The following is a 24,511-nucleotide window of genomic DNA, read 5'->3' as shown; positions in this document are numbered from 1 at the left end:
AACGAGCACCAATCTAACAGATCCATGCTCATTTACTATAGTGATCGGCCGAGTAATACGGCCCTAAATCTGTGTAAGTAAAGAGCAGGAAGAGGTCTGGGTGTATGGGCAGAAGTCTAGAGCACTGCCATGAGAGTACTAGGTGGATCTGACAGTGAGCACAGAGCACAGCCTCCAGGCATGCTGGGTGAAGAAACAGGAAATGACATGGATGAAAACAATAAGATAAAGAACATAAACAGCTGTTGAATTACAAGATAAACAGCTACAATGGAAACAGGTGCATTGGAAGACTTACTATCTGCTATACAGCTAGACGGTTTTCGGACTTAAATTGCGATCATAACTACTATTGTTCCATGTATTATGGTGAATGATTTAAGGTCATTTATGAAAGCACTCATTTGTAATAGCTTTTTGTTAGTTAGCGAAAACGAAAATATCGCTTTCTCTAATAGGAGCCTAAACTATCTGGGACAAACTCTTTAATTACAATCCCCAGTCCATAAGTTATATATGCTGATGTGTTCCTGGTGATGCTCGGACAGTGGTTAATATCATATTTTGTACGCACTTTGAAGTTTATTATGGACCTAATCCTCCAATATCTTGTGTGCACAAGTGACTTCCAGTTCTGTTACTCCAACACCGGATAATATCTCACACCGGCCTCTTTCCATACAATTATTTATGTGCAATCAACAAGTGTGTGCCCGCTATATTTTTCGAACAGTAGATCGCAATGTCCCAAATTTGCACTTAATGACAGAACTTCAGTCAGTGATTTACTAATAGTATATGCCCATATGCTTTTTACACTGCTTAACTTTTAAACTGGAGCGCACTTTTGTCTCCAACAAACAACTCAAGTAGCTTCACTGATACCAGAGTTTTCAATTCACTTGAATAACATCCGATACAAGAAATGCAAAGCAGGCAATGCCTTGTGTGTTGTTAAAACAATCTCACCCTTCCAGCAACTTGTCACCTCACACCCTCCTTTGATGTCCATGCTCTACCCCCCCTCCTCTCTCCACCACCAAGATCCAGAGGTGTCAAGTTGCTTTGCTGCTCCCCCCTCCATCTGCAGTGTAGCTCCACATTGCTTCTTCTGTGCTGTCTCAGGAGAACTGGAAAAAAAAACTTAATTGTTTTTCTGGTGAAATTGACCACCCATTTTCTCACATGTTTGCACATCCATTACACAGTGTTTTGAACCCAGGGGTGTTCAAGTACAAGTCACTCGACAGCATGGTGACGTCACATATTGTAGCAACCTGTCATGGAAACAGAGGAGTTCTTAGCAACCGAGCCGGCTGTATATAAGAATGCAGGGCTTGGCGCGTGATCACATTCCCCTGCACTGTAACTATGGGATGCCAGAGCTCTAAAGTGCAGGTCGTCAAACCCACAGACGGGAGGAAGAGCGGGTGGGCAGAGGATGGCAAGGCGGAAACCAAGGTCAGACCACAAGCATATACATTACAACAACATAGATATAGTTATGAAAAGGCTAATGACACAATAGAGTAAATAGTTATTAACTTTATCTTTATAATCAATTGTATAATTTCCTGTTGTTTTTCTGTCCCTGAAAGTCCTAATGTTCTGTAAAATATACTTCTTAGGGGCAGTTACATATTCCATGATTACTGTCTGTGCAAGGAAGCTCCAAATCAGTTTAAATCTTTGTGCTACAATACAGACACAGGTGCACGGCTCCGTATTCTGTTCCATAGCACATCATCTGTATATATGGACTTCCACATCACATCGTCTGTATATATGGACTGTGCCCGGAACATGTGAACGCCCCTTTAGTGCATTATGTACAGTATATGCACGCTGGCACTTGTCCGCTAGAACTGTACATATGTATGAACTTCTTGACTATAGATGCTGATGTACATAGAAGACCCATAGCAATTCTTGTAGCATCAAATCATTTTCCTAAGAGACACAAGATGATGAGATAAGTTACACCAAATTAGTTTTCCTGTATTGAAGGGAATTTACCAGAATTCATAAATAAACTTTTAAAAAGCCTGAATAGGAAACAAAAAAAATTGCAATAAATTCTACTTTTTGATTCTGGGACTTCTCAGTGCTGCATAGTTCCCTCTGGGTCACACTCCTTGCTTACCAGCCGTACGTGATGACGTCATCATCCTGTATGACCCACCGCAGCTCTGGGCCATGATCATTGCTACAGCTGGTAATCAAGAAGAACCAGGAGAGATCCAGCTTAAAGAAAGGTGCTAAATTTAGAAGGAAGGTATATTACAATGTTAATTTAAAGAGACTTTGTGACCTCAGAAACTCAGCAGAAGAATACACAGAAAAAATACAGATTCAGAATCTGAATCTTTTAACCTATTTAGCAATATATATTTTTTTTGGGTGGGGGGGGGGAATTTAGGAGACAGTTCTACCTGCCGATAATGGCAGACTGGAGCAGGACCTTTTATTATTTAAAGGGACAAATCCAGGTCGCAATCAGGATCACAAGCCAACAACCCTGGGTCACTTTAATCAGGTATCACATGATTTATTCAGATAAACGGCTGTTTGAGGATTTTCGTTTTGTGTTAATAAAATTTCGTTTTTGTGTAATGAAAAATTCTGCAACTTTTAGATTTACTTTGAATTTCAGTTCTTTTTCAAGATCTGTGCTTACTGTCACTCTTGTTCACATTCTTGGACCTGATATTAAGGTTTTTCTACAATTATACCCAGTCTAAGCATTTCTCTGTGAATAGCCTTGTTTCTATTTACACATTTGTCCCACACAGATATATAGAAATCTATATAAGACCGCAGTATTACCACAAATAAAAAATTAGGTGAAATAGTCTTTTTTGTAGCATTTCATCTATAGGAATGTTCCTCAATTTTCCACAATGTAATTCATGAAATAATGCACAAAATAAAATAGTAGTTGAAAAACTTTATAGTGCGTCCACACATGATTGAAGGAAAATTATTATTTGTGGTGGTAATGCTGGAGTTGTTTGAATAGGTTGATGGTAAATATAGGCCTACACTGATACATTGTAGCCATCCAGAGATTGTCTAGGAAACATATAATTCTAGCACTTGAAGTATCAGAGCTGAACAGGTTTTCACTGGCCTAAAGGGGTTGTCTGGGAAAAATTCATACTTAGCGATGCTGCTGGGCTGTGGGGGACATGTCAATAACGTATACTTATATACTGTACTTATCTATCCCGCTCCCCTGTCGGTTTCCAGGTCGTCCACTCTGCGCTACTGTCAATGTTTTAAAAACATCCGATGACATGCTCTAACTGGAAATGGTCGCTCAGCATAGAGTCTAGGCTGACTGGCCATCTCCCATGGGAACGGGACATCATTGGATGTTAACAAAACACTGACAGTGGCTCAGAGTGAGTGGCCTTAGAACCGTAACTGACAGTGGCATCGAAGCTGGGCAGATACGCATACATTACTCACATGTCCCCGAAAGCCCCAGTATAAATATTTCCTGAACAATCCCTTTAAAAACAAAGTTAGTGAAATCTTGAACGCTCCCTACTGCCTCCCTGTGGCATAAAACAAACAAGGCACTCTTTTCCCCTCACTCCCCCATACTTCTGCTGTGTGGTCTTCTGGTTCCAACTATGCTTCCGTTCTGCTGGCCTAAGAACACATCCCACTCCCCGATCAGATGATCACAGAATTGAGTGGGGTGTCAGCAGAAGCAGGTAGAACAGGAGCTCAACAGGAGTAATGGGGATCAAGGAAGGTGGGGGGATTTGGTTAGTATGCGCTGTTTGTTGGTTTATGCCATGGGGAGGCAATAGGGAGAGTTTAAGATCTAAAAGTAAAACGGTCTGTTACCCATAGCAACCAATCACAGCTCAGCTTTTTTTTACCAGAACTCGCTAAGACATAAAGCTAAGCCATGATTGGTTGTTATGGACAAAATCAGACAGTTTTGGTGTCAGATAGTTAACTCTCGGCTGATTTTTTTATGGTACGTTTGGCTGTCCCCATTAGTATATACTGTTCCTGAGCCTCCTACTTAAGGGTTCCTAAAACCTCTATTACATGGGGCAACTAAATGGAGCTGTCAGCGCTCATTAACTCCTCGTTATCCGCTCGCTGACGACGCTATTACATGTGTCAGCAGCATCTGGGTGAGTACAGGGGGAGCTGCGGGGGGGGCTGCATGGGTGATCACTTGATCATCCGGGTAGCCCATAGCAGATAGCAGCGGTCTGCTGTGGCCACTAGAGCAGCGGCAGCAGATCGCTGCTATATTAGCCGTTTGTCTTTCAACATGTTGAAAGACAAATGACAGTAACAATCAGTTGACATCATTCATGTCGGCTTATCGTTGCTTTCTATTACACAAGACGATTATCGGCCATAACGGTCGATATCGGCCAAAGACACCTGATAATCGTTTTTTGTAATAGGGCCTTAACAGAGACGTAAATCATAAGCAGACTATCCTGTTAGTTTCATCCTCAGTGATCAGACAGGCTGATCCTTCTGCCCACAGTGGAAGGAGTTTAATCAATGCAACCATGTCAACACTGTCTGCTTTCGCGCAGTGCTCTAAAAAATATTTTATGCAAAATGCAGGACAACTCGCATATTGCTTTAAAAATGTTTGGTATTTTTGCACCAAAGCTTACACAAAAGCATTGATACATTCTCACGATCCCTGTTGAATGTACCGGAATACTTACTGAGGAGGGTGGAGTGCTAAATTTATCACTAGCTGAGCAGACGTGAGTTTACAATACAGTAAGGTTCGGTAGTGAATACACGACACCTATACCTAGCAGCTGAAGATACATTACATAAGCCTATGCCACCCGTAACCAGCCAGAAGTGGGGGAGAAGTAGTAAAAATGGTGGACTATTCTTGTGTACTTTTTTAAGTATGTTGTTGACAGATATGTCACCAAATCTCATTTGCAGGATGAAGTGAACTTACAAAAGAACATAACCTCCAGTGAAAGAGATGGGTCTGCATTGTCTAAGGGGACGCTGGATAGCGGAGTGGGTCTTGATGATGAGCGTGCTGGCAACCATATTCCAGGAACAGTGGCAGAAACAGTCTTTTCTCCAAGGACAGCCATTGGTTTAAATAATGGTAGGTTTTTTTTATAGCATGCCACCTATTTCAGTCCTCCTCTATCAGTATGTAATTACAATGGTATATTTACTACGGTGAAAAGACATTTTAATAACAGTCCAAGCATTCACAATTAAAATGAAAAAGAGTTCATTGAGATGTTAGTCAAGAGTCAAAAAAATAACATGGGCAGATAGCTAAGTATGGAGCAGCAACATCTTAACAAATATAGGTATAGTAAGAAACATTGTTGCCATGTGACAATGATATTTTACTTTTATAGTGGTTGAGACCCAAAATGTTGCACACACTAACGGTAATGTAAAGATGAGTGACCATCACACAACACAATTATCATACACACTGATAGTAATGAAATGTGAGTGTGTGTGATCAGTGTGTATGATAATTGTGTAGTGTGATTGTTACTCACCGTTACATTACCATCCGTGTGTATGATAATTGTGTTGTGTGACGGTCACTCACATTTACATTGCCATTAATTTGTATGATAATTGTGTAATTTGGCGGTCATTCACATACACATTATGATCAGTAAGTATGATAATTTTGTAGTGTGGCGGTCACTCGCATTTTCATTGCCATTAGTGTGTATGATAATTGTGTCATTTGACTGTTACTGACATTTACATTATGTACGGTAAATTTGATAATTTTGTAGTGTGACGGTCACTCGCATTTACATTGCCATTAATGTGTATGACAATTGTTTTGTGTGACGGTCACTCGCATTTACATTGCCATTAATGTGTATGACAATTGTTTTGTGTATGACGGTCACTCACATTTACATTACGATTCGTAAAGTAAATGTGAGTGACCGTCACACAACACAATTATCATACACACTGATGGTAAGTTAAATGTAAGTGGCCGTCACACAACACAATGCACATTGTTTCTGGTATTTAAAAAAAGAAAAGCAAAAGATGTTATTAGACACAACCTGAAAAGCGGTAACCTAGCAGCAAGCTAACCTTTCACTTCCTACCACTGACCTGGAAATCTTTCAGACAATGGAGTTTTCTATTTGAATAAACCTGTTCATGTAGTGAATGGAGATGCTTACCTGCTTGTCTACAACAGAGCATTAACTGGATACTATTGTCTGGAAAGAGACCTCACAGCATGTGCATTTCCCTCATTTATATTCAGTGAATGACCTGGAACACCTGGACAATTATATATTATTGCAAAAACTGATGGTTTTGATATTTAACTAGCTGATACTAACTAGCTGGTTAATTAGCTATGGACTAGCTGATTTTAAAGAGCCTAGCTAAAGAAAGTAGTAATGGTAGTATTGGATAGAAAATATATTTTTTTCATTACATTTTTCATCTGATCCATAGCCCTATACACCAAGGACTTGTACTATTTATATAGGGGTGCTACCCTGCAGTCCCTCCCCCTTAATAAAAGGAGAAGTCAGGCCAAAGTGAAAAATCTGCTGAATGCAGGGGTGTGTGGAAACATAATAAAGAATTTTTACTTACTCGTAACCATGTCCCCGCAGCACTGCATCACCACTCCAGGACCCCAGCAGGCTTTCACCACGTCACACCCTGGGCTCAGGAGTGACCACCCATACACCTTTTCACAGCAGTCACAAATGCAGTCACACCTTTTTACAGCAGTCACCAATACGTATACTATTTACGGTGTGATTGGAATAATTATATGCCACGTTCCTGCACTAGCATCGCGGGATAAGGGTAGTTTAACCCGTTACATACCACTCTCAAATTATGACAGCAGCATGTAACGGATCATTTGACATCCACTTACCCCATCAGCAAGGTCACTCACTGCCAATCGGTATCCATGGCAGCTGGGGGCCTTCTGAAAGCACTCAGGCCTACCATGTACAGTATATGTCTCTCCACAAGTATGCCAGAGGCACAGCTATGTAGATTATATAGCATAATGCTAACAGTTACAGTTGTAGTGCTGACAGTAGTAGTGCAGTATATTGTATCAGTTATCAGCAGAGTTTAGTTAGTGGTTAATGTACACGAGTGAGGCTAGTTTTAAAGGGGCTGTGTTAGAAAGCAAAGAAGGTATAATCAGATGTGTACCACATACATATATGTAAAGAAGAACAAATGTGCTGTTTTTAGTGAAGCAGCTTACATCACTGTGCCATTTTTTCTTCCCCATACATCTGATTACTTTATGGTTTCCTCTCTGAACTGTGACCCTGCTGCGGCCATGCAACAGTGCAGACACTTTCCCACAATCCCCCTTGCTTGCATGTGAAGTAAAAACCAACTGCCATTTCTAGTGGGACAGATCAGGTGACTGCAACTGAACTGAGCATGAGTGACCCAACTTGGTGGATGCCTGACAGGTCGTAACCAATAACAACAGGTTGTCATACAAAACAGGCACATGGAGGATTAGTGAATCTATATATCTCAAAATATACGTTTTAAGAAATACTTGTACATTGGAAATAGGTTTCATTTAACATAATGCATTAGTATATACTAGTTTTCTCTGTGAAACTACCCCTGAAAGTTATAACTTTTCTACCTTTAAATAATAGAGAATAACAAAAAGAATTATTCTATACAACATAAATTATTACATAAAACATAAAAGAAATTATGCCTGTTTGGTATTGCCACGTCCTGACCGAAGCTATGAAATTGTACCATTATTTAAACGGCACGGTGAACACTTAATAAAAAATTTAAAAAAAGTATTAAAAAAAAAAAACAGCTCCAGAATTGCTGTATTTTGTCAATCTGCATCAGAAAAAAAACAACATAAAAGAGATCAAAAAGTCATGTGTATGTAAAGAAAAAAATTGTATCTATAAACACTATTCATCTTCCTGCAAAAAATGAGCCCACACCCATCTCCGTCACAAGAAAAATAAGAAAACTGGCAACAGTTTTTGTTGTTGTTTTCAGGAAAATAGTTTCTATTGTGCCAAAGTGGTAATAGTAAAAAAAAAATAAAAATATATGCACATTTGGCATTGCAGTGAATATAGAATATAGTTATTATGTTAATTTTACTGCATGCTCAATAACGTATAATAATATAATGTTTAATACGCAAAAAAAGTCTACAAAAATAAAAAAGTTATGTCTCTTGTTTGGCGATGATAAAAAGGTAAGAAAACTGCTGGGTCAATAAGGGGCTAAAAGGTTTTTTTTTTTTCTTTAACAGTTTCAGTATTTACAGGTATATTGTGTGAATGTATAACATCTACAAATAGAAACCACATAGAAAATTATTTCGGTAATTTACTGTTGCAGATATTTCCTTACTGAATAAAGAACCAGTCACAAGAGAGAGGCAAACATCCTCTGATATTCTGGAGGAGCTTATGTCACAAGGGATTATACAAAGCGAGAGTAAGGTTGTGAAGAATGGAGAAGCATATGATGTTATGGTTAGTATATTGTTATATTACTTTTTTATATCACTTAAATGACATGGTGCTTGAAAAAGGCTTGTGCTGTGTTTCTGCCGAAACGTCACAATGTTTACTATGTAAATGGCACAGGAAAAGAGTTCTGCACCTTTAAGAAGATGCTGTCCCCTACTGCTCTTTTTGCTGGAATTAAATGGCGTAGATATTTGCACAGTACCTTGGACATCCAGTATTTATGTTTATCTCATATTTAGTTAAAGTCAAACTGTCAAATAATTTGTACCTGTAAATAAAGTGTACCTATCGTTATAACTTTCAAAATCTAAATCAACAGTAGATGTGACATAAAGCAAGTTTGCAATATACATTCATTTTTGTTTGTTATCATGCTTTATAAGGCTATGTTGTCACATCATCAAAAAAAGAGCATTGAAGTAAATGGGATGACAGGCGTTGTGTGCTAGGACGTCAAAATAATGATCATGTCAATTGTTTTGGACATCTATTGCAAACAGCGGACGTCATTTTTTTGTTGTTCATAAAGTGTTTTTTAATTAAACGCACCCAAAGGCCAATTAGTCCACCTAAACTATAATAATGCTCCAACAGCCAAATGACGTCCATCATTTTAGACTCCAAATGGCGGGCGTCATTTTAAACAGAGCTGAAAAAATGTTGTGTGGACATTCACATCTAGATTTTAAAAGTTATAAACACAGGTACACTTTAAAGTGTCACTGTCGTTATAACTTTCAAAACCTAAATCAACAGTAGATGTGAAATAAAGCAAGTTTGCAATTTACATTTATTTATTTTTTTAATTATCATAAACAATACTGCACTTCCTATGTTTAGACTCTTTTTGTTTTCAGAGTCTTAACACATATTTCTGCCAATTGTAGATATAGTTCACAAGGTAAAAACATATTGTTATTTATATATAGCAAACATTTTATAGTAGTATCTCCTTATATATTGCACTATTAAAGGGGTAGTGCGGCGCTAAAAAATTATTCACAGAATAACACACATTACAAAGTTATACAACTTTGTAATGTATGTTATGTCTGTGAATTGCCCCCTTCCCCGTGTCCCACCACCTCCGTCCGTGTACCCGGAAGTGTGTGGTGCATTATACATTACCTGATCCGTGTCGAGCCCGTCCGCCATCTTGTGCCAAACGTCATCTTCGGACGGACGGCCAAATCCCTGCCGCCGTCCCCCCTCTGCCGCGTCATCATCTGCTCAACCAATCGCGGCTGAGCACAGTAATGACGCGGTGGAGGGGGGACGGCGGCAGGGATTCGGCAGTCTGTCCGAAGATGACGTTTGGCACAAGATGGCGGACGGGCTTGACACGGATCAGGTAATGTATAGCGCACCACACTTCCGGGTACACGGGTGGGGGTGGTGGGACACGGGAAGGGGGCGATTCACAGACATAATATACATTACAAAGTTGTATAACTTTGTAATGTGTGTTATTCTGTGAATAATTTTTTAGCGCCGCACTACCCCTTTAACCCCTTCAGGCGAATTTTCAATTTTGCGCTTTCTTTTTTTCCTTCTCGCATTTAAAAGGCTGTAGCACTACCTTTTTTTCCCCTACAGACACACATGAACCCTTATTGTTTGGACCACTAATTGTACTTTGCAATGGCAGACTTAATTTTTCCATAAAATATGCTGCAAAACCAGAAATCATTAGCTGGTTTGCGGTGGTTCAGAGTGGGATCGCCGCACGTTTCCCCTTTGAACTCCCCTACCCAACCAAGAACGTACAGTTATGTCCTGGGTCATGAAGGGGTTAAGACATCCTATAGTTTACTAAAAGCCAGTTACTGGGGTGCTAGTTTCTGTCTGTGTAAACATGGAGTATATGCAGCAGAGAGGTTCGATTTCTATACCAGCATAATTTTTTAACATCTTATAATTAGATTTCTCTTCGCAGAGCTCTCCAGACATGGATGGGGCTTTGTGCAAATAACAATATAGCACTCAGTATACTCTTTGAAGATAAACCTGCAATGACACTTGTAATTGTGTTAGCACTTGCCAGTAGATATACAGTAATTGTGAATAACTGTTCCTGTAGGTGGACACACCAGGTAAAGCTTTAGGAAGGCCCCCCGCAAAACTGGAAAAACTAAAAACGATAAGGAAGAAAAACAAAAGTCTTACAAAGGAAGATATTGAAGCCAAAATGAAAGCTGCAGAAGAAAGAAGAAAGGTAATAATGTTTTTATATAATGTTGCATGCTGGTGATGAAATAAGGCAGAAAACCCTTCAGCCCCTCTTGCAGGTGGCAGGCACTAAAAACAGGACCTGACACAGTTTAGTCATTGTTTTTGTGTATGAGCAACATCTGCATATGTATTTCTCTCTGTTACTATTCGTCCTCCACCTCTCCCCTCTCAATAGACTTTTCTGATTAGAAGCTGTAACCTGATCTCTCAGTGAATCTAAAACATTTTTGGCACCCGTGCACAGATTTTAGCAGAGAATTGAGAGAGAATGGTCAGTGTGGGAGGCAGAGGGGAGAAGACAGGGACAGGACAAGAATTTTCAAATGGCACCCCCATCCCACCCCAAAACACACATGAATCTGTAGGAAAACATAGCTATAAAGCAAATATTTACATGCGATAATACCATATACTTCTAAATAATAGCCATACCTCTACTAAATAACACTACTATATAAAGGGCAAATATTATCACCATACATATTACCTTCATACTGTAACTTAACCAAATCCACTATACCGAGACCAATATTACCAATAATCTCAGTATAAAAAGGGCTCATAATCCAACCATACTATGACTGACAGTGTCTTAATAATACTACTACCATTCTGTTACTGATCAAAATACAGTGTATCAAGACCAACCTTACCAATAGTACCATTATACAGGGAACAAATAATACTGCCACGCCATGACTTTGTTGCATATCAACATAGTGTCTGGATAAATATAATCTCCATACTGTTACTGAACAAAACACCTTATGCACAAACCAATATTACCACCATACATTGACCAAATAGTGGTAGATACCCAGACTTTACAGACTGCATAAATGATTACATACAGTTAGGTCCAGTGACTCACAGGGGGCATCTTCTCTGACTGCAGACATTCTTGTTTCTTTTCTTCTTCATCCAGCCTATATTACCATAACAAATTCTTCCATCCGACAAACATCTTGGGTTCTGCACTTTCCCCAAAGTAATATTCACCCTTTCCCTGCCCAAAGTGCCACAAATTGTAAGAATGCTCCTCTTGGTAGGTACCTACTGGGAAGCATCTGCCTCCCAGTAGGTAGATAGGTGCCACCAGTACGTAGCTGCCTCCCTTTAGGTAGATATGCGCCCCCAGTAGGTATATGCCATCCACTTGGTAGATGCCTCCCCCAGTACGTAGTTGCTCCCCATGTAGGCAGCTAGTGTCCCAGTAGAAAGGGGCACTCGTTGGCACCAGGGATTCAGGGAATGTGCCCAGTATTTCAGGTGCTAGCAGTGGCACTAGATGGGAGCCTACCCTGCCTACTCCTTGTCCCTGCCCTGGAATGGAGTCTGATGTGGAGTAAGGCCTTATTCACACCTTCCGTGAAATTGTCCATGATCAGGGATCTCCGACCACGGACAATTTTAGAGGACATTGAATCCTATTAGCCTATTAAGACGATCTGTACTGTGATCCGCATTGAGAAAAATAGGACATGTCACATCCGAGGAGTTCATGGAAAAGGAGTTCATGGATCCCAGCACATCCCTACAGCAGGGGGGGAGGGTAATGTGGCACATTCAGCTCTGCTACCTCTGGGAGGGATCACATCAGTGAAAAAGATGGACACAGATGTAAAAACGGATGCAATTACTGATAGTTTTTCACTAATTTAGCTAGCAGACTAAAATCACGGTCCTTAAAAATCACTGGATGTGTGAATGAGGCCTAAGGGGCATTTTTCTGTCATATGTTATAAAGTTCTAATCTACTAAGGACTTATTAAGCCTTGTTTGTAATTGAAAGTTTTTATATGACTTTCAGATGTAGCCTGTATTAACTTGATCACTGTGACCCATTTAACTCAACTATCTAATTGACTTAAAGAAGTTAAATTTTTTTATTAAAGTATTGTATCCCCCCCCCTCAAAATTATTCCACTCACCAATATACACTTATTATGGGAAATGCACATAAAGGGCTTTTTTCCTGCACTTACTACTGCATCAAGGCTTCACTTCCTGGATAACATGGTGATGTCACAACCCGACTCCCAGAGCTGTGCGGGCTGTGGCTGCTGGAGATGATGATGGCAAAAAGGGAAACTGAGGGACACAGGGCACTGGAGGGACACTGAGCATCCCCCTGCCATCATCCTCCCCAGCAGCCACAGCCCGCACAGCTCTGGGAGTCGGGGCGTGACATCACCATGTTATCCAGGAAGTGAAGCCTTGATGCAGTAGTAAGTGCAGGGAAAAAAAGCAATTTATAAGCATTTCCTGTAATAAGTGTATATTGGTGATTTGTATAACTTGTGGGGAGCAACACAATACTTTAATAAAAATTTTCTATGGACTTCTCCCTTCCTGACAAAACATCTCTACCTAGAACATACTATTTGTTTGAAAAAAAAGGCATTATGAAAATTGCATTACAAATGCAAACAGCATTATATGAGCCTAGTAAACTAGCTCAGTCCCTAATAGCCTTTAATTAAGTGCAATGAGATAATGCTGCCGTGATTGTACATTGTGAATTGTCTGATTGCGCTAATTGTAATAATGGAACATTGCAGACAAAGGAGGAAGAACTAAAGAAAAGACTGCGGGAAAGACCAATGACTGCCGTACCAAGCATAGCTCACTTAAGGGAAGGCTCTTTAACACCTGATGATGGACAACAAGCAGAGGCCACAGAACCAAGTGAAACCTTAGATTCTGATGCATTGGAAAATGAAATAAGTGGACCAACTGGGAACCCTGATGCTGCAGATGAGGAGAGTGAAATCAATGCAGTGGAATCTGACAATACCTATAACAACCCAGCTGATCAGACTAATGACTCGGAAAATGATATTTTCTAACACAGGGCTCACATTAATGTACATGTCCTATAGCCTAAAGGTTATCCCAATTTAAGTAATTTTATTATGTAATGAAAAGTTATTCTAATATACTTATGTTATAGTTCTTCCCAGGTTTAAGATCCCCTGATTTATTACAGTGACACTGTGGTGGAAAATGCTTTCTAAGAAATAGACAGGGGTTGTGATTGCAAGGGGTTTTGCAATATACACTATTTATTTTTTTGTTTACATTAACTTTATACTGTTACATATAGTCAAACTCTGGTCCATGATCTCTCTGTGCCTATATTAGTTTTTTTTCTCTGTTCAAAAAAATACATGCAGCTCACATACATGGCTTGGTATTGATGGACAGCTATTCCTGAGCATGCAAGGAGCGGGACAAGTCTTCATTGCACATGTGTACAGTTACTGCAAGTCCACATTTAGCAGCAGAAAATACTGAATTTTACTTGCATTTTATGGTCATCTCTCTTGTCACACAGCACCAAAACCTCTGTGACCACACAGTGTCATTATACTGACTGAATTGTTGCAAAACAAAGAGCATTGTCTCCTGGTAAGCATGCATAGTCGATATATAATTAGCAAAAGCTAATATACAACCTGCATGATGAACATGTGTCTTTCCTTGCTTGACCATGCAAAGGACAGGGAAATACTGTGCTTGTTTGTTTTTTTTTTACATAGAAAAGACCATGGACTACCATATGTATAACGTTGATTTAAACACAGAGGGGACATTTATGAAGACCGGCGTACTCGTAAGCCGGTCTTAAATTAGGCCCCGCCTCCAATGCGTGCATTGCTACTGTATTCTTTTCGTTCCAGAAAAAAGAAAGAGGAACGGAAGGCGCCTTCTGGTGCAATATCACTACAGCAGGATGCAGATAATGATATAAATTAGGGAATTGTAGGTGCAAATGCACTCACCTTTTCATGTTGTGCTAGTTATAGGCACAACACTATTGAGCACTTAATGTATACATCGCAGCCGGTATCCTCGGGAGTTTCCCAGCCAACAGGTCGTTTAGCGGGTAGAACCAAATAGAAAACTAAGGATTGTCATAGGACGGAAGTATTTGGAGGCCATGATGTGGGGTTGCACATGTGTATGTATATATATATATAGGTTTGTCTGTGAACAGTTCATATGGCTTGAGAAAGGCTTGTCCGTTGTTATACAAGCCGAAACGCATTGCCGCAATAAACCGTAGATGTTTACTAATATACCAGTGGATATCATATATTGGAATACCTTTCGCACATCTGCGCCATTTTCCTAGAAGGGAGTACTTTGGAGGTTTTTGTCGGTCCTATGACAATCCTCAGTTTTCTATTTTGTTCTAGAACAAATGCTGTAGCCATTTGTTAGCTGTAAGTTTAAAGGGAAGTATAAAACCTATCAACCTACCTACAATGATTTTTTTGTGGTTTTTCTTTATTTATGGTGCATTTTTTAGTGTTAGTGACTTTTAATGTTTTTAATTTTTTTAAAACAGCATTTTCTAGGGCGTTTGCCCACCGAGTAGCATCCTTTTTCTCCTGTGAATCCCCATTGTGTTTTCTCTTGCTTAAAAAACACGTGTAAGGCTGCCATCACACACTGAAGGTCCTTTTTTAAAACTGGCACTGCAGTTTTTGAACTTAAAATTAAAGTGGATTGTAATCTAAGGGAATGGGAAATATAAAGGAATGACCTTTTCTTCTTCCTCCTATCGGATCCACTTCTGGCTTTGGATCCAAAACTGCAGTGTGTAACAGCAGCCTAATGTTTGTTGCATTCTAGTGCAATTTTTGGTTTATTTTATTTTGTTTTTTATAATTCTGTGTTTAATAGAAATCATTGAAAAATGCAAAATGCAAAAGAGAAAATTCAACCAAAAATGCTTCCACTAAATCACTGTGTCTCGCAAAAACACTATAATGCTACGCTCACACAACATCTTTGAGCTCCGTTTAGAATGACGCCCGTTATTTTGAGTCTAAAATAACGGACGTCATTTAGTAGCATAGCCTTCCCTTAGTACAATGACTGGTGTTTGTACATTGTTCTAGTTTGGGGTTACTAATTGGCCTTTGGGTGTGTCTCAATTGAAAAGTCCATTGAATTTAATAGTAAAAACTGAGAAAGAACGGTGAAAAAAAAAACTGTGTGTGAACAACTAATAAAAAACGTCCACTGTTTGCAAAAAACGTCCGAAAATAATGATCATGTTCATTATTTTGACGTCCGCGTTAAAATGTCCGTTATTTAATGCATTGTGTGCATTAGACGTCCGTCTTCCCATTGACTTCAATGCATTGCCACTGCAGTCAGTTAAATCACGGCAAAAATGGACATTATTTTAAATATCAAAATCAGCCGCCTATTCTCTATTTTTGACGTTGTGTGCCTAAAAAATGTAAAAAGATGCATTTAAAAAAAATACTCATGCTGTTTTTGCTGTTTTTTAAGATCAAAAAGAACCACAAAAATAATATGCTAAGGAGGCCCTAATTCCTATCTCAGCTTTTTATCCCCTATCTCTATTTTTAATCATTACTTACAGGGCAACAAAATTTGATAGGAGCTGGCATAGCTTCTGTGCTGCCACACAATCTGCTAATACATAAAGGGGGGATTTACGAAGACCAGTCTTATATTAGGCCCTGCCCCTTTTCCCCGGAAGAATACACTAAGAGGCGTATGCCTCTTAGTGAATCCGGCTGGCCAGGCGCCCAAACCTGCACCCGGCATACAAAATCTACACCTGCTTCCAGCAGGTGTAGATTTGGATCATGATTTACGCCTGCAAGCAGGCGTAAATCATGATAAGTGAGGCACGGGAGGAGGCCACACCTCCTTCCTGCCTTATCATGCCCCCGCAAGCTCCGCCAGCCCGCCCATCGAGCGAGCGGGGTGTATGGGAGGCATACGCCAGGGAGAAGGGGCGAATCTGCATCTTCTCCCTGGCATATGCCTTTGGTGTACGCTTCGTAAATCCCCCCTGAAATGTATGACAGAATCTGTGACTGCTGCATTATTTGTTTTTCCATTGGGAAGTACACTTTAAGATCTGTACTGAGCCAAGACGTTTAAATTATTGTTTCATAGAATTCCTAAAGAGGTCTTTGAGATTAGCAGTGGTGCTGTTCTTCCAGGAACAGCCCCACTGTGGTCTATAGGCTATACCTACTATTGCAGCTTAGCACCATTCAAGTAAATTGGACTGATCTGCAATTTTAGGTGCAGCATCTCCAGGCTTTAAGAATTCTCATACCACATTTCAAATACATTAAAGGGGTTATCCAGCATGGGGGCTATTTTTAGATGTGGCCGGGGAGGAGGTGGCTGAAAAAAAGACGTCCACTCACCTCCCGGATTCCAGCGGCGGGTCCCGCATCGCGGCGCTCCGGTGCCCGGTTCCCGGCTGCTTCCGGATGTCTGACACGGGCTTGAGACGTGGGATCCCGCCTCCTTCACTGAGTGGCTGAGCGGACCTGAGACGTCGCGTCTCGGGCCCGCGTCAGAGACCAGGAAGCGGCCGGGCACCGTGCACCGGAGCGCCGCGATGCGAGACCCGCCGCTGGAATCGGGGAGGTGAGTGGATATCTTTTTTTTCAGCCACCTCCTCCCCGGCCACATATAAAAATACCCCCCACGCTGGATAACCCCTTTAAATTATTTCATAGCTATTGACGGCTTTCAGGGATAGTTCTGCAGTTGAGAAAGATCCAATTCCAATGCCTGTGTCATCCTGTGCAGTAAATTAACATCGCTGCAGCAACAGGCATAGGCTGCAGCAAGGTTAATTTACTTTGCAGCGGCAGGAGAGGGTTAATATTGTCAGTGAACTGCAAATATACATCTTTGAACCATACATTGCTGAGCATGAAATTATTAAATTGCTGAATAATTAAATAAAAACTAAATAGCCCAGAGAGCACCTGCCACAGGGCTACCACTACTCTACTGTGGTCCGATGAGTGTGCCTCATCGTTATCCCTCTGAATGCAGCTATTTAAATGTATTGCTATTGCCCACACATTCCTTGTTTACACATGGAGATGTGCAGCCAATAAAGGATCAGGCATTGTCTCACTCCACGGCTGATCACTACCACTTTAACAAAGGCCAATTAACAGCCAAAATTGTTTGCGCCAGAAAGTTATATAGATTTGTGATGTAATTAATTTTAAAAGTCTCAAGCCTTTCAGCACTTATCAGCTGCTGTATGTCCTGAAGGAAGTGGTGTATTTGTTCCAGACTGACACAGTGCTCTCTGCTACTAACTCTGTCTGTGACAGGAACTGTCCAAAGTAGTAGCAAATCCAAATAAAAAAAAAAACCTTTACCGCTTTAGGCTATGTTCACACTATGTAGCTGTGTGGCTGTATTTTTTACCCGCCTGGAAATGTGCGGCTGAAACTACGACCGTGGGAAAAAATAGACATGCGGCTCAAAACATACGGTCATTTACTTGGAAATCTGGTTCAACTAAAAATAACAAATAAAATCTTTAGAAAGTGATGCAAACACCTATGGATGCATCTGGGAAAGCAGGAAAACAGTTTACAGGAATCGCTATTACCGGGGTTTGCGATCCTCTGCAGTAATGCCAATGTCTCTCATGGTTAATATATTTAATTAATTAAACACATTTTCGTTGTAATAAAGTCCCTTTTGTTGTTCAATAATTAAATTTAAACGAATTCATCATTTTGCAATTAAATATACTGTTAAATATATATATAAATAAATGTATATTTATATATTTATATATATATTTATTTTTGACAGTATATTTAATTGCACAATAATGGATTCGTTAGAATTAAATTATTGAACAACGAAACTGATTTTATTACAACAAAAATGTGTTTTATTCATTAAATATTAATTAGTACAGGAAGCTCCATTAAGCCGTTAATTTATATTCCCGGTAAATAGAGCATTCTGTACTAATCAACACTTTACTTTAAGGAAAACATCAAATGTTTCTTCTAATTATGTTATCACAATAGCATTATTAGAAGAAACATTTATATGTGCGCTCAGCTGATTGGCTGATCGGCTGAGCGCACATATAAAGAGCCGGTCCGCAGTACAGTCACTTCATTGTGCTGCGGACCAGCAAAGAGGACACATCGGGACATCAGATGGTGAGTATAAAGATCTCCCCACCCCCTCCCCAGCACTGCACCCATCCCAGTAAGGAAGGGGGGTCACTTAACCACTTCCTTGCTGGGATGGGTGCAGGGCACATCAGTGAGGGTGGCAGGCGTCAGATCCTTGCAGCTGCAATATTGATGGTCTGTCAGGTTTTCATATTGGTGTGCAGTGTTTATTTTTTATGTGCATTTATAATAAAAAAAATTACACTTTATTACTTTAAAATTTACCCAAGACCACTGGGGGGTTCCAAAATGTTTCAAATAAACCATACTATAGACAGATGAGACCAAACTGGAAGTTTTAAAACTAAGCTTATGCTTGGAGATAACGTTAATGTAATGTTATTGGTTCAGGCAGAAATCTCCTCTCTGTCTGTCAATGATGGGCTTAAATGGCTTGGCTGTGTAGTGCAGTTCTTTATCTACAGGCTGTATTATACCTGCCGAGCAGGTCCAGATAACAAACCCCAATCTCATAGATTGGCAGTGATTTATTGAGCCGTTACACAGTGCTGAAAATATGATAATAATGCAACCTTCATAATATCCTCTAACTGCATTGGTGTGTGGGTTCAGAGAAGTGTGCACTATATTTGGTGGGGAACTTATGACCAATCTATTGTAAGAGCACACAAATAAATAAAAAAAATCAGGATTTTATCTGTATGAATATTACTAGTTCAATGTCTGTCACCTCCCTTGACACATCAAAGGCATCCCAAATCTGAATAATATAACTTAATCATTATGGCTTGTATTAACCCTTAGGGCACACAGACAGTTTTGGCATTTATGACACGGACAGATTTTTCAAATATTTGTCATATTTTGAGAATCAATAACTTTTGTATGCTTTCACCGATCATTGTGATTCCAAGATCGATTTTTTCATGACATATTCTACTTTATGTTAGTGGTAAATTTGGGTTTATAGCTTTAGAATTTTTTTGTGAAAAACTCAAAAATGTTGTGAAAAATTTAAAAAAAATTGCATTTCTCTTTAAAAGTCTCTGCCAATAAGGAAAATAGTAATATTACATAAATTATTTGTTCATTCGAATATGTCTACTTTATAATAACAGCATTTGGTGAACATGCTTTTACTTTTTTAGGGTAAATTCACACGGGTGTCTCGCACAAGAAATCCGCAGCTAATCCGCAGCTAATCCGCAATACACATATTATTATTATTATTATTATTATTATTATTATTATTATTAATACGTGTATTGCGGATTAGCTGCGGATTTCGTATGCGAGACGCCCGTGTGAATTTACCCTTTGGATGTTAGAGGCGTATATGTTTAGTAGCAAATTCCAAACTTTTCATAAAAATTTCAACCTGAGAAATTCTTTAGAAGTCAGTCAAGTTTTGGAGTATATTCTAGAGCAGTGCTTCTCAATTCCAGTCCTCAGGCCTCACCAACAGGTCATGTTTTGAGGATATCCCATACAAAGATCACCTGTGAGAATACCTGATGCGCTGAGTATAATTATATCACCTGTGAAATACTAAGGACCTGTTGGTGAGGCCTGAGGACTGGAATTAAGAAGCACTGTTCTAGAGGCATGTATACTAGAACCCCCCATAATTTACCCCATTTTGAAATCTCCACCCTTTAAAGTATTTAAATTTACATTCATACAGTTTTTTAACCCTTTGGGTATTTCACAGGAATAACTGCAAAGTAAGAGTGAAAAATTCAAATTAGGATTACATTGGAACCTCTGCAAAGAAAATGCTATGTATTTTTTACCACACCAATTACCATTACTGATCCACCACTGTCGGCAATTGCTGATGCTGGACCCTCAAAGGGGGTCCAGTGGCAGTTACACTAAACTTTCAGCTGACAGTTTAGTTGCGGCTCCCGGTCACTGTCTGTGTAAACAGTGAGCATCTGAAGCAGGTCAGTTATAGTACGTCATCGTGCTGAAACTAACTTCCTAAGGGTACAAACCCACTTGACGTATTTGCTGCGTGAATCAGTCTTAAAAATAAGCAGGCAAAACGCAGGTTGGCTTTATACAATTGTTCTGCGTTAAAATACGCAATTGCGTATTTTTGAAGCGTGAATCTACATGCGTTTTTCGCACAGGTTGTTAACAACTGATGCTTTGCTAACAACAAGCTTCACGCTTCAAAAATACGCAATTGCGTATTTTAACGCATTAAAAAATACGCAATTGCGTATTTTAACGCAGAACAATTGTATAAAGCCAACCTGCGTTTTGCCTGCTTATTTTTAAGACTGATTCACGCAGCAAATACGTCAAGTGGGTTTGTACCCTAAAAGGATATATTATAACTGACTGGTGCATTTTTTTTTTTCTAAAAGCAAGCACCTATAGGTGAACGTGCCATCATATTAATATGGTGATTATTATTTGTGGCCATCCTTATCAATAGATGGTAGCCTTTTCCTGCTAAAATCCCGTTGTGGGAACATAGCTGTAAAAATAAATAAATAATAATGCCAAAGTGTGACTATTTGACTATATTTATGTGCAGCATGCTTGTTACAAAAAGACAGCAAAACCTCAACATTTGCAGCATTAATAGCAATAAGCCTACAATGTCTTGTATATACCAATGAGTTAAACGCATAGTAGGGATACAGGGATACACATAAAGATGTGTGGAGCCATAATCCTGCAGGAATGGCCTTTAAATTTTTTACACATCTTTATGGAGGATTCTCCTTATGGAGAATTGGGTTTCTCTTTGACCAACGTCCATAGGCTTCTCACTAGCCAGCCAACACCCTGATATACACTGAAGAGCAGAAACAACCACAAACAGCTGTCTGCAGATGGGAAGTCTCTCCTCTTAGAGAGATCTTTGTCTTGGCATGGATTTCCAGTCAATGTTCTAAGACTCCTAGATGGAATGAAACACTGAAGGGACAGTCCCAGAGCTATTTTGAATAGACCCTAAAGATACTCATAGTAGCTCTTCTCCAGAAGTGTACTTACACTCTGCTGCCATCTAGTGGAGGTAGCTTCCCTGCAAGTAAGTGCTTGACCTTGGAGTGTGATGATGAGGATATTATTACCTGAGACAGTCTGTAATAGCTACAGTTGTCACTAGATGGACCCATAGTTCCATACATTTGGTTGTGTAGTAAAAACATGGCAACTATCTCTTTTACACAGCAAAATTCTGTGTTATTTCAGCATTTTCACTTTTTAAAAGCCCTCTGGATTTATTTATGTATTTATAGCAATAGGCCACAATATGTCTACAGAGTCTGAATAGATGCTAAATATATTCAAAGTAACCCTCCTCCAGAGCAGTGCTTACTCACTGGTGCTGCCTAATGGAGGTAGCATCCCTGCAAGTCAATGCTTGACCTCTCTGATAGCCTTGAAATGTGACATGGGGATTATTTGAAAGCTGGTGTGAGAGAACTGCTTTGCACAGTCTTTCTTCTCTGAATTCCCAGTGAAGCATGAATGGCATGTAAGTCTCCATATGTCTTCATGATGTTCTCCTTAAAGGAGAAACTTCTCACCTTTGGTCCCACAAAAATAGGCTTCTAACTAGCCTGCCAGCTCCCTGCTCTGTACTGATAAGGGGCAGTAACCCAGAAACAGCTATCCACAGATGTTCTTTTGGAGAGATCTCTACCTTGGCATTTTTTTCTAGTCCTAGTTTAAAGCATTACTGCCATGTGTGGTTACACCTGACTTTTTTTTCAGACAAGACCAAGGTCCAAGAGCATTCTAACTTCAAGGCTTTATTGCTTATCCGAATACAATGCAATGTTTGTCAAAGACCCCCATTGTTACCCCAAGTTACCCTTGAAAAGTTAGTGTGAAAACTGCTTTGCATATCCTTTATTTTTGGGAATTATTATTCATCTCTAGGTATTCTTCTAATAACTACAATTACCACTAGATGGAGCCATAGCTCCATACTTCAATTGCATAGTGTAGCCCATGCTGACTATTTCACTGACCTATTATTCATCCTACTATTATACCACAGTTTATAATGTTCCCTTTAAGCCTTTGTAATTTTGTATATAAGGACCTGGGCACTTTTCCCTCTAAGCCTCTGTTCACATCTTATTGGTTGCATACATTTGGATGACATGTCTGAAGAATGATGTCAGTTGTGCTTTCCTATACAGTAACAAAACTGTATGCCAACATATAACACCCTGAAAAAAGTGGAAAGGGCAGTCTTTATCAGGATAATAAGTGCCTATGGATACATTTGGTGTTTTAGGACATTTTCAAGTGCATCACCTTGTCATGTTCACCTGAATGTGGTGTGAACACAGCCTTAAGGTCCCTATACACTTTACGCTTGGTTCAGCTGTCAGTATATAGTGTTTGTCTGTGGAAATAGGGGTCGGGCATTATGGAAAATCACTGCCTGACCCCTTTGTTCTCTGAAAAATAAGCCACTGCCAGAGCTGTCTGTCTGCAGCTTACCCCTTCCCCTAGAGAACAAAAAAACGCTCGTCCACATGAAACATTTATGTTTATGGGGAGGACGGGGGGGGGGGGGGGGATTTGAGCTATTGAAAGTGTATGGCTACCTTAAGTCAGCAGTTAATTACATGTAGAAGTACTGTACCAATGTCAATACATCAGAAGTGGAGTGGGGGGTGACAGGGAGTTAAAGTAATCCTAATAGTAAATGCTCAAGTCTAGAATGTTCTAAATAACGTGAGTTAGAACACAGAAAGGAAGTTTATAATTCATAACAAGCCAATATGACTTTGTTTAATAAGGCCAGAAATCAGCTGATGAATGAGCAAATTCACATTAGATGGCTGATCACATTGTTTTAACCTGTGAAAACATCGGCTCCGTGTCTCCCCATATAGTAGGTGATGTGTTGCTGACAAGTGATGGCAGCAAAGGGCTACACAAATCCAGCAATGGTTATGGCCCTCCTTGCACAATACTCGAGTTGTGTAATAGACTCATTTATAAGGCCGGTCAGGCTGTATCATGGGCTCCTAAGGGTCTTTTACACAGGACGATTATTGTGCAAAAATGATTACAATGTCTAATGTAAATGTACAGCAGTCGCAGCCAGTGAGAATCTCCTCATTTGCAATTGCGCAAATAAAAATGATTTGTCAGTGATATATCCACCCACACAAATTGCCATCTGTTAGTGTATAGCAGCGAAGACTGAAGAAAAGTAGAAAAAACAAGCAATTTCAAAGTGGTAAAAACTACATAAAAAGAAACAGGTTACGTATAAGTGAATGTTAGCAAATTGCTAGATCATCGATTAAGATTTCTATTCTCCTTCTGTTTTCAGAAGGCTACCTAAAAGTCAGCTTGCTAGGGCAGTTTGTTGGGCTTTCAGTTAATGATGAATATAATGCTATTTATAAAGATAAGATGGTGCAGAAGTTTGTAGACAGAGGTACAAGAGGTGGTAAAAATAGGTAACAAAGTTGGTCGGTAAAGTTTTGACACATTGAGAAAATATAATTCGTAAGGTGTTGGCTGTTTAAGGATCCTACTCTTTTTTTGCATATTGTAAATCATTAGGTGATGTTCTAAACCTGAAAAAACAGCAGCAGTTTGTAGATTAAGGATGGAGCTGTCAATCCCCATAATGTAGTAGCATAGTACAACAGGCTAGAAGCAAGGCTGCTGTCAGAGGTCTGTGTGGTCACATGAAAGCAAATGGGGAAGAGTGGGTGGTCAGCATGGACCAATCGGGAAGTGAGAATCACAGAGCTGTGCAGGAGGACAGTGACAGAA

At 39.7% G+C, this 24,511-nt stretch overlaps 1 protein-coding gene across 1 annotated transcript; it reads left to right on the top strand.

The window, feature by feature from the left end:
• The first annotated feature begins 1,371 nt into the window (after positions 1–1,371).
• STMND1 (stathmin domain containing 1) lies at positions 1,372–15,140 on the top strand. Its single transcript, XM_069960162.1, has 5 exons — positions 1,372–1,461; positions 4,951–5,125; positions 8,398–8,534; positions 10,612–10,746; positions 13,325–15,140. Exons 1-5 carry the CDS (start codon positions 1,372–1,374, stop codon positions 13,610–13,612), a joined length of 825 nt encoding a protein of 274 aa, XP_069816263.1. The 3' UTR covers positions 13,613–15,140.
• Positions 15,141–24,511: the final 9,371 nt, after the last annotated feature.

This window comes from Dendropsophus ebraccatus, chromosome 2, assembly GCF_027789765.1.
Source record: "Dendropsophus ebraccatus isolate aDenEbr1 chromosome 2, aDenEbr1.pat, whole genome shotgun sequence".
NCBI classification, from domain to species: Eukaryota; Metazoa; Chordata; class Amphibia; order Anura; family Hylidae; genus Dendropsophus; species Dendropsophus ebraccatus.
The sequence above is the reverse complement of the archived record's forward strand: the minus strand, read 5'-3'. Positions and strand labels throughout refer to the sequence as shown.

Bases quoted from the DNA above. Each gene is read 5' to 3' on its own strand.
- STMND1 (XM_069960162.1), top strand. From the start codon at position 1,372: ATGGGATGCCAGAGCTCTAAAGTGCAGGTCGTCAAACCCACAGACGGG. The intron at 1,462-4,950 runs GTCAGACCACAA...TCTCATTTGCAG, and splicing joins ATGGCAAGGCGGAAACCAAG to GATGAAGTGAACTTACAAAA. The intron at 5,126-8,397 runs GTAGGTTTTTTT...TTACTGTTGCAG, and splicing joins AGCCATTGGTTTAAATAATG to ATATTTCCTTACTGAATAAA.